Genomic DNA, 14,821 nt, shown 5'->3' on the forward strand with positions numbered 1-14,821 from the left:
GAGGGTGCACAGTGGAGAGGGAAGTACAGGTAAGGTACAGAAGTAGTTACCATGGAAATAAGGACAGTGGGAGTTCCCAGGGTGGGGCTTTCCAAGGAGACCTGAAGCCTGCCATATGGCTCTCTAGGTTTTGTCTCTTTTCATGTTTGATTCTTAAAAGGGTCTTTTCCCTATAATAATTTATTAATTCACACTTTGTTTAACTTTGTTTTCTGTATTTTTACAATAAAAGCTTTTCAAAATGGCTGTCCTACCTGTTTTAGAGTGACCGGAGCCTACCTACACACATCATCTCACAGATGCAGGGCCTCATCTGTCTTCTTTGTTGTCAACACCAGCAAGCCTGGCTTTCAGCACATGGTTGGACTAAATATGTATTTACTAAGTGGATGAATAAATGAGACTGTAGAATCAAACACACAGTGGATTTTGACAAAGGCTTCAGCAACGGTCTTAGATTCCCAAGGCATGCACTCCAACTTTTGCTGGGTGGTGAGGACATCTGCAGCGTCACATGGGACATTCAGCCCTTAAACCCAGTAGAACCAAGATACGGTGACATTCCCTTGTTGCAGGTCCAGTTCACCTTGGTGGGCAACAGGAATGTCCCTAATCCACTTAGAGGATAGAAAGGTTCTGTGTGGAAAGAAGGACCAACTGGCACAACATGACACTGAATGTGCAAACTACATTTCTTTACTTCCCAGCTGGAATTGATTACATTAACTTATTTTCATTGGCCAATTAAAGCAGGTCAGTAAGGCACAGGTTCCCACCAGCTGGCATACCCAGGAATCCACCCTTCTACAAGCCCCACACAGGATTCTCCAGTGAAAATTAATGCTTGAGAACCAGGGCCTGAGGGAGTGACAGGGCCATTCACTCCAGCGCTCTGTTCCCTCTCACCCACCCTTGTCCTTTCCTTTTCAACCTCCAGTGTTCACAAAGGAAAAGCAAATTCATATGTTTCTCATAAGCATGTTACCATTGTGAGGGGAAACTGAGGGTTTAAACAGAAGACCCATAGCCAAATTTGTTTCTCCCCCCCTCCATCATCCAGCTGCTTACTCCCTTGCAAATGTAACAGTCAATTCCAAGCAGACTGCAAGTTGGACAATTTCCGGATATTCAGATGGAAGAGATTCATCAGAGGCATTCCTAAATGGTTGTCAAATTCTGGCAAACCTAGATTGGAGAAAGGAGAAAAGAAATGCATAATTCATCTACATGCATAGGAAATGCGATGTCTAATCACACACATGCAAAACTAGTTGGAATAGTCACAACTAGGAAGACTGGATGGAGCCTCAAAGTAACTTTCTGTTTTTGTTTTCTCCCAAGTTCTCAATTTTCTGTCCTCTGAAAGACCAGGGAGGTTGTCACCCCTAAACCTAGCTTGTTACTTAGTTAATAAACCCTTTCCTGTTTTCTCGTCCACTCCCAATAGAACAGCTTAGAGGATACCTGTGGGTTTCCCCTGCATTTTCAATCCCTAAAGTTGATTCATTCACCCACCAAGTATTTGGATATAACTTACTCTAACAGTGGATGGAACAAATGGGGCTCATTTTGTTACTAGGAGGCGGTAAACATGTAACGCGTGCACCCCGACGCTAACACATTGTTAGCAACAGGGGATACCTATTCTTTATTTTCAAGGGATGCTCCTGACATTGGTGAACAAGATAAATAGCCCCACGAAGGCAGGCTTTGAACTGAAAGAAGAAGGCAGTTGGAATAGAATTTCCCTATGGAAGGAAAGGGATATGACTCCAGGAGGACAAAACATTGAAGAAGAGGCAGCTGTTCTCATCTGAGCTCCCAGAGAGCAGGAAGGGCGTGGAGGGCTGCTGGGCTCGTGTTCACTGAACCACACTCGGTGCTCACCGGCCACTTCCTTAGAGTCTCCTCCGTGGTGTCAGAGGAGGCTTGAGTCCTCCTTGACTCTCGATATGAATAATCATGTATTTGCCTAGTTAGCTCTGGATGTGTTTATGTAAGAGAAAGAGGCTGGCAAAATCTTTAATACGCAGGCACAGAGCTCTTGCTATAAAGGAAGTACTTCAAGAAATGATACTGTGCATACCTTCAATTTGATGAATATTTATGGAGTGCCTATGAGTTTCCAGGCACGGGGGTGAATACAAAAATGGGAGTCAACAGTCCTTTTCCACAGATATCAAATGCAAGAGTGTGTATACGCGGCCAGGTGGGTGGGAAACCAGAAAATATGGAGAGGGGATGAAAGAAGTCAAATTATGTACATAAATAATCAAAGAAGAAATCCTATTCTAGAAGTGAGGCTGTAGATGAGAATGCTTATGTAGGAAACAAATGTGGTCCTGAGTTGCTGTTTCAGTAGAGAACAGCAAGGAGCTCAAAGCAGCAGAAGGTACTGAGTAACCTGTAGAGAACCATGCCTTCTCAGCCTGCAGTCCCTGCCCCTGTTAGTGTAGAGAATTCTCCCTCCTGCTGTTCCCTTGGCCTCTGTGCTAGCTCCACACTTGCATTTACCATTAGAATTCAACTCTATCTTGCCCTTTACATGTGTGTTACTCTCATCAGACTCTGAACTCTTAAGCCTGGCCAATATCTTGGTTTTGCAACCTTGTTATCCATAGTAGAGACTCCATGAATGCCTGCTAAGCTGAACTGGGCATCCCAGGTAGAATAGAACAGAGCCTAATTCTCAGTGAAGATCTGGCAGGTTAAGAACTGCTACTTCAGAAATCAAGGGGGTAAAGTATTTTAGGAACTGTCTTCCCCAAATTCTCATAATTAATGATCAAAGACTTTCCTGGAGAGTCTGTTAAAAATGAAGACCATTCCTTCACCCCCAAACTTTGATTCAGAAAGTCTGGAATCAGGATTCAGACCCTGTGATTTAGATCAACTCTCCTGCTGGTTCTAGAACAAACAGTCCCATGTATACTTTGAGAGACTCTGCCCTCACCCAGAGCTTCCCTACAGAATAACTGTCTTTCTAATGACTTGTACAAGCCAATCTTAAGAGCTAGAGAGAAGGAATTTATACAGGTCTCACTGTTTGACAAACTAGGATAATGTTTTCTCTTCTGGAAGTTGGGTTTTAATATGAATCTTGAATGACAATCTTTTGACTAGACATTTCTGGTAGTCTAGTCCTGATTCATGGTCACCTCAGTATACAGAGACCTGCAGCGAATGTCAGGGTCAGGCATACCTAGAGCTTGTGCAAAGATCTAGAAAGAAACCTGCAGTCTGAGGAAGGAATGTGGGTGTCTTAGAAGAGTTTTAAACAAAGGTCATTAATCTGCCATGGTTTTAGAATAAGGATTTTTGTTGTTGTTGATTCCCGGACCTGGTTTTCTAATTATCAGGTTAAACAAAACTTAGTTCTATCAGTGACTGCCCCCAAGAAGCCCGAATGGCCTAGAAATTATTGGAAGTGTCACTCAAAGTGTCAGTAAATCTATATTGCTTGGAGTGGTAAACAAAATAAATCTTCATTCAATCCCATTGTGATTTCATATTTAATACAAAGATTTCAAAAACAGGGAAACGCAGTGTCCAGAGCAAAGTCCAATCAACTAATTTGAATTACAGACCTCTACCTCCAAGCCGTGGGAGAAGGTAATTAACATGGGCCATCTTGCAGTGGGATGGCACGGTGTAGATTGTCTGGAGTCCTGAGAGCATCGCATCCTTTGAAATATGCTGCCAGCACACAGGGGCATCATTAGTGGGTAAGAGATGGCAGAGGAATTGCAGTTCATAACATAACATCTAGTGGGCAGTTTGCCAGCCGTTTGGAATAACATAAGATAAAGGTCTCTTAAAGTGAGTATTTATAAAGTGCAGGGCTATGAGTCTTTAAAAGCCCCTTTCAAAATAATTGGAAAGGCCACTTATTTTCATATTATTTCCTAAGTCCTTCTGTCTTAAAAATTAATTCAATTTTGATGGAAGAATTTGGGAGGCGGGATGATACTATCAGATTGACTGAAAGTATTATTCAGGAAGAACAATCAGGATCTTTTTTATATGTAGTCATTGCCAACTATTACTCAGCAGAACCCGTTCTCAGATATCAGGTGCCAGCCTGGCATCTCTGTTCAGAGGAAGAGAACAGCGCAGGCAACACTCACCAGGCATGGGCGGTGGCTTTGAAATAGCTGGCGAGGCTGAGGAACAATGACTGGACAACATCTGGGGTGGAAGGGAGAAACATTGTTAAAAAATTTAAATGACCAAAATTCAAATGAAATCAGAGCAGCAGTTTGAAAAACTGTTACTTACAAGCAATTGTTATCACCAGCGTGCACGTGAAGACATTGGATAATACTCCTCCAATCCACCATCTGAAACAACAGGATCGCTGCCACTTAGCATGTAATTATGCATATCCAATATGCGTGATGGCCTTTTAGACTTAAATAGACTTATAATTTCCAGATTTACTATAAAACTACAGTAATACAGATACAGTATTGGAAAAAGAATAGACAAATAGATCGATGAAAGAGAATTGAGAGCCCAGACATAGGCCCATGTGGATTCAGTACAATTTACTTCTTCTTCTTTTTGTTTTTGTACTGAGGATCGAACCTAGTGGTGTTAACCACTGAGCAATATCCCCAGCCCTTTTATATGTTTTATCTAGAGACAGGGTCTTGCTGAGTTGCTTAGGGTCTCACTAGTTGCTGAAGCTGGCTTTGAACTCACGGTCCTCTTGCCTCAGCCTCCCAAGCTTCTAGGATTACAGGCATGTGCCACCATGCTTGGCTAGTAAATTAACTTGTATATGTGTGTGTGTGTGGTACTGGGGATCCAACCCAAGGGTGTTTTACTGCTGATTTTAGCAGAAATGCAAAGGAAATTCAATGGAGAAAGAGTAGTTTCTTCAACAAATTATATTGGAACAATCGGTTATTCACATGCAAAAGAATGAACCTCCACATATTTACCATATCTCACACAAAATCCAACTTAAAATGAATGATAGACTAAAATATAAACTGTAAAAATATATAACTTCTAGAGTAATACAAGGTGAAAAACTATGTGACCTTGTGTTTGGCAATAAGATTTTAAATATAACACTAAGTCCCCAATCTCTCAAAAAAATCAATTAATTGGATTTTATGAAAAAATATTTTTAAAAGTTCTCTCTGTGAAAGACTCTGCTAAGATAGTAAAAAGACAAGGTATAGTTTTGTGGAAAATATTTGCAAATAACATATCTGACAAAGAAATTCTAATTATAATATATAAAGAGCACTAAAAACTCTATAATAATAAAGCAATCCACTTAAAAATGGGTGAAAGATCTGAACAGACACTCAGACACCTCAACAATGAAGGTATTCATATGGAAAATACGTATAAGAAGCTATGCCCAGTGTCATTTGTCATTGGAGTGATGCAAATTAAAACAGCAAGACTCCTCTCCATACCTATGACGATGGCTAAAGCTCCCCAAAATGACAATAACAAATGTAGACAGATGCAGAGCAACAAGAACTCTCATTCATTGCTGATCTGAGTGAAGTGGTACAAACACTTTGGAAGATGTTTGGTAATTTCTTGCAAAGCAGCTCATCTTATCACCCAGCAATCACTCTCCCTACTGCATACCCAACGGGGTTGAAAACCTGTATCTATTAAAAAAAAGAAAAGGTTTTCTTGTCAAAACTTTATCCAAATTTGTCAAAAACAGGAAGCAACAAAGATGCTTTCGACAGGTGAATATATAAACAATCCATGGTACATCTATGAACTGGGCTGTTAGAATGGCAGATTTCTTCTTACTGTAGGTTGGTACCTCTTCTTACAAGAAGGATGTGTCTCAGAGAGGGTGAAAAGATTTCTGCATTAATCATATATTAACAACATACCCTATGAGAGAAAGTTTTTTTTTTCTGGAAAAGTAAGGAAGTGAAGAAAGACAGGAGTGGTGGGGAGACCTATGGTTCCACGTGGAATAAAATTCAATGTGAAATCCAAGTTTTTATTTCTACCCATTATCCTCTTCTCCTTGCTTTATTTTTTGCAATAGTTACTTCTAGATTTATCATAAAAATAAAAAGGAATGAGCTATTAATTTGTTCAACAATATGAATTCATCTTAAATGCATTTTGCTATGTCAAAGAAAGTAAGTCAAAAAGCCTACATACTGAATAACTACATTCTAAAGAATTCTGGGAGAAGATAAGGTTATAGGAACAGCAAACAGGTAAGTGGTTTCTGGGAGTTTAGGGAGGAGGAACATTCATCTAAGGAAGCACAGAGAATTATTTTAGTTGTTGAGGCTGGCCTTGAACCTGGATTGCTCTCTGTCTCAGGCTCCAGAGTTGCTAGGATGCATCACCATGCCCAGCTATGGGCTCTTTTTTCAGTGATTAAATGGAATTAGGTAGTGGTGATGGTGGCATAACTATAAATTTGTGAGTGTACTAAAAAAAATACACTTAAAAAAATAAATACGAAAATAAAATAAGAAATTTTTAAAGATACAGCAAATAGCATTCTATATACATTTCACAGGTACTATTGTATGTTCAAGATAAATTCCCAGGAAGAATATAGCCAAGTCAAATGGGACATCCTTAAGTTTCAAAGAAATTGTCAAACTGCCCTACTTAAGGGATTTTAAGTATTAATGATTAAAAATTTCACCAGGAATGTAGAAGCGCTTCTGCTACCTCTTAGCCTTGCCAAAAATGTGTGTTATCAAATATTTGGATTTTTCCAATCTGATGGGTGATTGTATCTCAGGGTAGTTATTTTTTTTAAGAAAAGAATAATTCCTTGGTAATTTTGATTTTCAAAATGTAAATTATTTGAGATTAAAAAAATAAGTTTGAAAGAGAAGAAAATGTCATTTTTAAAAAGCCACTACCCAGTACCCATCATGATTAAAATCTGATGACTGTCTTTTCCAATATCTCTTTTATGATTTTCTAAAACTTTTTCTATAAATTGAACTCTAACGTATGCACTGTAAAGAATAAAAATTGCACATTTCGATTTTGACATTTTAACATAAGCCCCTGTAAATGCTATCTAGATTAAGATATAGGATATATTCAGCAACCTAGAAGGTTCCTTTGTTGTTTCTTCCAGTTTAACCACTATTTTTACATCTGTAATAATTCATAAGCTTTGTCTTCTATTGACTTCTACATAAATGTCATCCTACAGACTTTGTGCCTATCATCTTTTTCATAACTTCTTTTATTTCAATATAACCATTTCAAATATGTTGTTGGAGATATATATTTTCTCATTTTTCTTTTTAAGAGCTTTTATTAGTGCAGGGTAGTTACATATAATAGTGGGGCTCATTTGACATAATCATGCATGCATGGAATATAATTTGCTCCATTTCAATCCCTGGTCTTCCTCTTTCCCTCCCCAGCTCCTGCTCCCTGTTCTCCACTCTACTGGTCTTCTAGTATTCCAGTATTTATTGTTTTTTAGATGGTGCTTTATAGCTATATGTAAATGTGGGATTCACCATGGAATACTCATATATGTATAGCATAATTTGGTTAATTTCATTCCACAGTTCCTCTCTTTTCCCATCTCTCCTTCCTCACCATCAATCCTATCAATCCCCTTCCCCTGCTCGACTGTTCTCCCTTCTATTTTCATGGAATTCTCTCCTTTCCCCCCTTATTTTGATCTAACTTCTGCATATGTGGGAAAAATATTCAACCTTTAAATTTCTAGGTCTGGCTTACTTCATTTAGCATGATGTTCTCCAGATCCATCCATTTACCAGAAAATGCCAAAATTTCATTCCTCTTCATGGCTGAGTAATATGTCAACATATCCAAGAGACACATTCATGCTTTTGCTCCTATCATTAGTTCTTTTGTTAAATGATTATTAAATAACCTATTTTTTAAAATCAGTGTCTTGTGGATGTCCATGATGGTGAGATTCACTGTGGTATATTCATAGATGTACATAAGAGAGTTAGGTCAGAACTATTCCACCGATATCCTCTTATCCTGTCCCTTCTCCTTCCCCCTCAATCCCCTTCATGTATTCCACTAATCTTTCTTCTATTTTGATGGAATTGCAGGCTCCCTTCTTCTGCTTTCTTCTCTCTCTCTCCTTATTTTGGATTAACTTCCACATATCAGAGAAAATATTCAACCTTTGACTCTTGAGGATTGGCTTATTTCACTTAGCATGATGTTCTCCAGTTCCATCCACTTACCAGCAAATGCCATGATTTTATTCTTCTTCACATCTGAGTAATACTGCATTGTGTATATAGACCATATTTTTTTATCCATTCCTCTGCAGAAAAATGCCTAGGTTGGTTCCATAGCTTGGCTACTATGAATTATGCTGCTATACACATTGATGTGGCTGAATCCCTATAGTATGCTGATTTTAGCTGTACTGGATACTTACTGAGGACTAGGATCGCTGGGTCATATGGTGGTTCCATTTCTAGTGTTTTGAGGAATCACCACTCTGCTTTCCAGAGTCATCAATTTGCTGTCCCATTAGCCATGTATGACTGTGCCTTTTCCCAAATTCCTCACCAACACTTATTATTATTTGTATTCTTGATCATTGCCATTCTTACTGCAGTGAGATGAAATCTCAATGTAGTTTTGATTTAAATTTCCCTAATTGCTAGAGATGTTGAACATTTTTTTCATGTATGTTTGGCATTTATATTTCTTCTTTGGAGAAGTGTCTGTTTCATTCCTTTGCCCATTTATTGAGTTATTTGTGTTATATAATAATTTAGATAAATAGAGAAATTGCATAGTACAGTACAGAGGGCTCCCAGGTGTCTCTCAACCACCTCCCTTTATCGGGCATCTTATATACTATCCTGCATTCATCACAATTAAAGAACCAACGCTGGTAACCTGACTACTAACTCCGCGCTTCATTTGAATGCCCCAATTTCCCTACTTCCCCTTCCTGTCCAGGCTCCCATCCAGCCTTCCCCACTGTGTTCAGTCATCAGGTCTCCTTGGTTGCTCTGGGCTGTAGCAGCCTGGCTTCAGTGACCTCCATCTGAGTGAAACTGCTTAGATCATGTGGAGAAGACCCCCTAGTTTGGGTTCTCCACCTAAGTTTCGCATGACTGGGTTTTGGAGGACCATAGAGTGAAGTGCCTTGCCCACTACATTGTCCCAGGCACCTGGGGTGGCTCTGGCCAGGTGTTGCCACAGTGAAGTTACCCTTCCCCTTTCCTTACTGCATTTTTGGAAGCTAGTTTCTAAACACAGTTCACCCCTCCAGGGTTGGAGGGTAAAGCTCTACCTCTAAAGCAGGGAGGGTTCACATAAACCAGCCTAAGAAACACGGTAATAATCCCGCTGCTGAGCCCTACAAGACCTCACTGGGCCACCATTCTGATAGAGCAGTTATGCTCTTCCAACGTGGGACGCACAATGCAGAGTTTTGCAGATTTATTTTTAACCCTAGGACCTCCCCTTCTTTTTCTCTTGGTCCCATTGTACTCTAAAATTGCTTCTCAAACCTCATAATTAACTGGGAAGCTTGTTTTAAAATACCCCTTCTCACTAGACCTAAATCAGTGTCTCCAGGGACAGGATCTGGAACTTGGTGTTTAAAAAGCAGCTTGTCGAGGTGTCTGACCCTTGAGAGGCAGCCCTTGAGAGAAGGCAGCATCTGCTGAGTGAGAGTGAGGACTGCAAAGCTCCGGACCAGCCATCTGTGCTTCATTGATCCAGCAAATATTGACAAGCCTCTGGCATTGGGGTTCAGAAGTGGAGGAGGCACACCACATCTCTGACACTGTCACTCATATTCATGAAGGGACAGGTAGGTCATTAATATTTAGAGAAGTGAACCTAAGACAGGGAGGTGGTGGTCAAGGCTCTGAAGAAAAGTGAAGCAAGGAGTGTGTGTGACAGACGGGTGTGCTGCCCATGCAGGGTTGTCAGGAAAGGCCTCCGGGATGATGTGACATTTGAACAGATTCCACAAAGAAGTGAAGTCACATGTTATGAGGCTGTCTGTAGAAGACTTGTGCCAAGCAGAAGAAACATCGAGTGCCAAGGCCCTGAGGCATGAGTAGATTTGGGGCCAAAGGGGCTTGTTCACTGTCCTGCAGTGGCTGGGCAAAGAAAGAAGCCAGGGCAAGGACACAGGGGGAAGACAACAGAGCAGAGACAGCTGTAGTCAGAAAGGAGCTGCAGTCCCACATGCTCTGAGTGGACTTCCCTGAAACTGACCCTTCATCTGTAAAAGGACTGTGAATGTTGTCAGAATCAAGATGGAGTCACTTGGATCAACTCTTACAAAAGTTAAATAAAGCTGGGACGTGAGGAAGCAAGGTTCCCTAGGCATGATTGCCTGGTAGTAATTATCACCACACTCTGCCAGAACTGCAAGCTTGCCCAGAGGCACTGCAATCTTATACAAAAAAACGTACTTCTTATGGACATTTGTCCAGGAACTCTGTTCAACTTCAGACTAATGTCACCATTACTACTAGCCATTGTGGTCAAAGATTATTGTTTCAAAATATCGACTGTTATCCTCTTCATTTTTGCCTTTAAAAACCTCCCCGGCCTCCACCTATTTGAATATGTTCAGTTGATGATGGCACAAGTGTTCCCATCGAAACACTGCCAGTCCTGATGCATTGTTATTCTTTGGAGAATCTCTTACTGATTATTCTTTTTTAGATCAACATAATTTAGGACAAAAAAATTACAATTGGAAAAAAAGGAGTGCCCTACTGGGGACTTCAAGTGCTCTTGAATTCTGGGAAGGGACACTTGGACTATCTGTAGTAGGAGTCGCTGAGACTTTACACAAAGGATAGACATGGTAGAATCCAATTTTAAGTGAGACACACTGGCTTTTGTGTGCTTTGCTAGAGGATGAGAGGAGGGAGGGAAGAGATAAAAAAGACACCATGATAGATACATGAGCAGATCTTAACCACAGAGTTGCCTAAAAATGCTCTGAGGAATAAGGCAAGGAAATCATCAGTTACACTCCATTAATTATGAAATACTGCTGCATGAAAATAAAATCTGAATTACCTTGCACATAGAGAAATGATGAAGCATGCTGTAAGCAGCACTGCCTGAAAGGAGACACCCGGAAACACACTGGTTTCTAATAGGAAGAACACAAATTAGTGGATCAGAAATCATGGCTGATTAAATAATTTTAGAACAATAAAAAAATAATACTAAACCTTCTCTACATACACACACACACACACACACACACACACACACACACACACATACACATCAAATGCATGTCATCTTAAGCGATGCTAGGGTTTGGATATGAGATGTCCCCATTAAAGCTCTGTGTAAAAGCAGGAATGTTCAGAGGTGGGGCATGGATGGAGGAGGTGGGTCACTGAGGGCCTGTCCCTGGTGCACACACCCACTCTTGCTCTCTGTGCTTTCTGGCCACCATAAATGGGACAGCATTCCTCTACCATACCCTCCTCTCATGATGTTCTGCCTCATTTGGGACCCAGAACAACGGAATCTGTGGACCCTGGCCTGAACACTGGAAACCATGAACCAAAATAAACTTATTCTCCTTTCAGTTGTTCTTGTTGGGTATTTTGGTTCCAGTGGTGAGAAGCTGACTAACACAAGCAATTTGTCATAAGTAATGATATAAAATCACCTAAATAAATACAGGGCCATTCATTAGACAATTAGGCAAATTATCAGTTTTGTTTATCACTATAAAAGACTATGTTACACAGTTCAGGGTTGCCTGTTGCTTTAATGTCAGGCAAAGGCTTTGTGGAGTCTATGCTAACGTCAGAATGATGATGACAATGATGGTACAAACAATCATAATGCCTAAAATCAGCAGAGGGCCTTTTAATTCACAAATAGCTGTCACACATCAGTTCATTTAGTCAGCACAACAACTAGGTGAGGTGGGTAACATTATCTTAGCTCGGCAAACAAGAAGACCAAACTGAGAGAAATGACAAATGATCCAAGGTCACACAGCGATGAGACACCAGAGCCAAGATGTAGAAACCACATCTAGACAGAACATAATGTTTTGTCTGAAGTGGGGCAGGGAAAGACAATTGCAACTTTGCATACTGGCAGTCTCTAAAGACCAAAACAGAGAACATACATTATGAAAGAGTTTGTCCTTGAAAAACTCTCCACAATCCACAGAATATCTCAGTGCTGTTGAGCCACAGTGGAAATGGCTGCAGATCCTCCAGCATTTCTAAGCACAAGAGTTCAGTCAATCATGAACCTCAGTGGTACCCTAATTACCTAAAGAGAACTGGAGCTGGCTTAAAGATTACTACAGAAAACTTGAAGGAATCTATAAACAGACCTCAACTTATTTTTTTGCCAAATGCTTCCAAAGCTCAGTTTTACAACAGTTGTTTGAAACTTGGAATGATTTTATGAATGTATTTATTTTTGCTATTTATGCTATGAATGAGGATTGAATCAGCTACAAAAATTCCTTAGCCCATCATGTGGGTGGAATACTGAAAACTGGCAATTGAAAACGTAGCAGTAGCAAATTATTTGCTGAAAATATATGGTATTGATGTATACTGTGAATTAAATAAGTTATAGTGGGTTCAATTGAACACTCCACCATCTTTCTAAAGTGGGTTTCTATTCTTTGTCTCCCCCGACTTCATGTGGAATTTGGAAAACATTTCCTGAGAGAAACAAATCCAACTTGACAACCTGAAAATCTCTCTAGACTTAGACACTGAAGGATGAATGGGTGTAAATATGAGTTCCACAAAGAGAGGGGTTGTGTCACTTTGGGCCAGTTTTCAGGCCCCTTCCTTTAGCAGCCATTTGCTTCGTACCTATTTTGGTGAAGCGGGTCTAACCCCTTGGGCAAGCCTGCCTCCAGCCTCCACAGGGCCCTGGACTTCCCTCCCCTGATTCCATCACCTTCCTTCCCGTCTCCCTTACCATTCTCTTCACACTGAATTAAAGTTTCTGTTCTACGCTCTGTTTCTCCCACAAGGCTCCACGCTGCACTTCCCAATTGAGGAGACAGCACCCACGGTTTACTTGAGGAATCCCTCTCCCGCTCTCTCCTGGTGCCCAGTTTAGGTGGGCTGGTGGACTTCTTTGATTTCCCTCCCAGCATTTAAACCCTTCCAAGGTTTTGGAGCTTCACAAATTTATTTACAAAATGACCAGTTTCTCCATGTAAGTGAAACCTTTCAAATACTCATAAAACTTAATTCTTGGCCTCCCATCATAACTCCACTGAACTGGAAATTAGAAAAGTCAAGGTACAAATCAACCAGGAAAACGATGGCAAGATGGCCTTTAAAAAGCAACACCCACAGAAAAGAAGAGACAACAAGAGACAGAGATGGACAGACTCCTCAACCCTATGCCTGGGAATTTTCATTAACGTAAACCCATAGATTCCATGACTGAGCAGTCCACTTTGAGTCGAGACTTCAGAATCAAAAGCTTTGACTGACAGAGATGCGGCTGTACACACCTGTACCCCCCGCACCTGGAATATCACCTGGCCGAGGAGACACACTCAGAACCTACATTTGAAGGACTGCAGAAAGGTGGAGACCTTGTCCCCTCCAGGCTCCAGAGCTCAACAAGGAGGAGGGAAATGCGTGTTTGACTAGAGGTGTGCATACTGGGTGCTAGGGAAGTACAGGGCCACCTCCAGTGGCCAGAGGGGCAAAGAAGTCCCCACAGGGGGGATCCCCTTTAATGGACCATGAGGAAGAGCAGGGGTGCTCCAGGTACAGCAGGTGGCACTGACAATTCAGACAAGACAGCAGAGAGCAGCCAATTTCCTTGCAAAACTTGGCCAACAGTGCCAAGGTTGACTTGGCCTTGCTGAGTCAGTACTCTTCTCTGTAGTATGGAGAGGGAACACTTTTAAATGGTCCACCACAGTCACAGAGCACAAGGAATTTGTGGAGGACTGTGACCTAGTGCCCATCCTGAAAGAGTTCCCAGTCCAAAGATGGGGGTGCTTCCCATGCAGAGGTAAGGATGCGACAGTAGTGCAGGCAGTGGGCATGAGACAGAGAATCCCTGGGAGCCCGAGGAGCCCAGAGAAGGGAGCTTGCTGGAGGAGGTGGCTACTGAGACTTGTGAGGCATTGATAACTTGGCCACTGTCTGGACAGTAAAGTCACCTTCTCTGTCAACCCAACACCTGGAAAGGGAGCTCACAAAACCCTTCAACACTTATCTAATGGCTGCACCTGGGTGCAGGGAACCTTGGCCTTTGTAGGGGAAGGGATGACCCATGAAGTTCTTATTCATGATTTTGTAAAGGCAAATAAGAAGACATGTTTCCATTTCATCTCACCTTCGCATAATGGTAACTTCACATTCATTGAGCATTTAGTAGACATGGCCCAAATTGCTTTACATGAACTATTTTAGTCTTTATGAGATAAAAACTGGGATGATCTGTACATGCGCATGAAACCATTGCATTTTAGAGTATGGTAAGTGCTCAGTTTTCTTCCTTGGTGGTTCACAGAGTTACTACAGCTAACACATGGGGAACAGGGCTTTGCCTCTCGGTCAACTGGCAACAGGGCCAGCCCAATAGCAGAGCCTGATTCCAGCAAACTAGAGAAGAGGGGCTTGATTGCTTGCTGGACTTATTCCACACTCACTTTGACAGGAAATGCCAATAACTTTGGATATTTTTCCTTTTCTTACTAGAGGCATCCTGTAAAAGGATATTCTTTTCCTGCTGGGCACCATGGCACATGCTTCTAATCCCAGAGACTCGGGCGACTGATACAGGTGGATCACAATTTCAAAGTCAGGCTCAGCGACTTAGTGAGGGCCTAAGC

General features: G+C 41.2%; 1 protein-coding gene across 5 annotated transcripts in view; it reads right to left on the reverse strand.

Moving 5' to 3' along the window:
• Nucleotides 1-590: 590 nt before the first annotated feature.
• Nucleotides 591-14,821, reverse strand: part of TMEM71 (transmembrane protein 71) — a 36,163-nt gene continuing 21,932 nt past the window's right edge. For 2 of the 5 annotated variants that reach the window (XM_081266637.1, XM_081266636.1), the window contains exons 7-10: nucleotides 11,038-11,113; nucleotides 4,279-4,340; nucleotides 4,128-4,188; nucleotides 596-1,185 (exon numbers count right to left, since the gene is read on the reverse strand). In XM_081266637.1, coding sequence (XP_081122763.1) covers nucleotides 1,170-1,185; nucleotides 4,128-4,188; nucleotides 4,279-4,340; nucleotides 11,038-11,113 — 215 coding nt within the window. In that variant the 3' untranslated portion in view covers nucleotides 596-1,169. Of the gene's footprint in view, nucleotides 1,186-4,127; nucleotides 4,189-4,278; nucleotides 4,341-11,037; nucleotides 11,114-14,821 lie in introns of all 5 variants that reach the window. The other 3 variants (XM_081266639.1, XM_081266638.1, XM_081266635.1) reach the window with 3 other exon arrangements.

The sequence above is a fragment of the Spermophilus citellus genome (assembly GCF_964194105.1).
Source record: "Spermophilus citellus genome assembly, chromosome: 14".
NCBI classification, from domain to species: domain Eukaryota; kingdom Metazoa; phylum Chordata; class Mammalia; order Rodentia; family Sciuridae; genus Spermophilus; species Spermophilus citellus.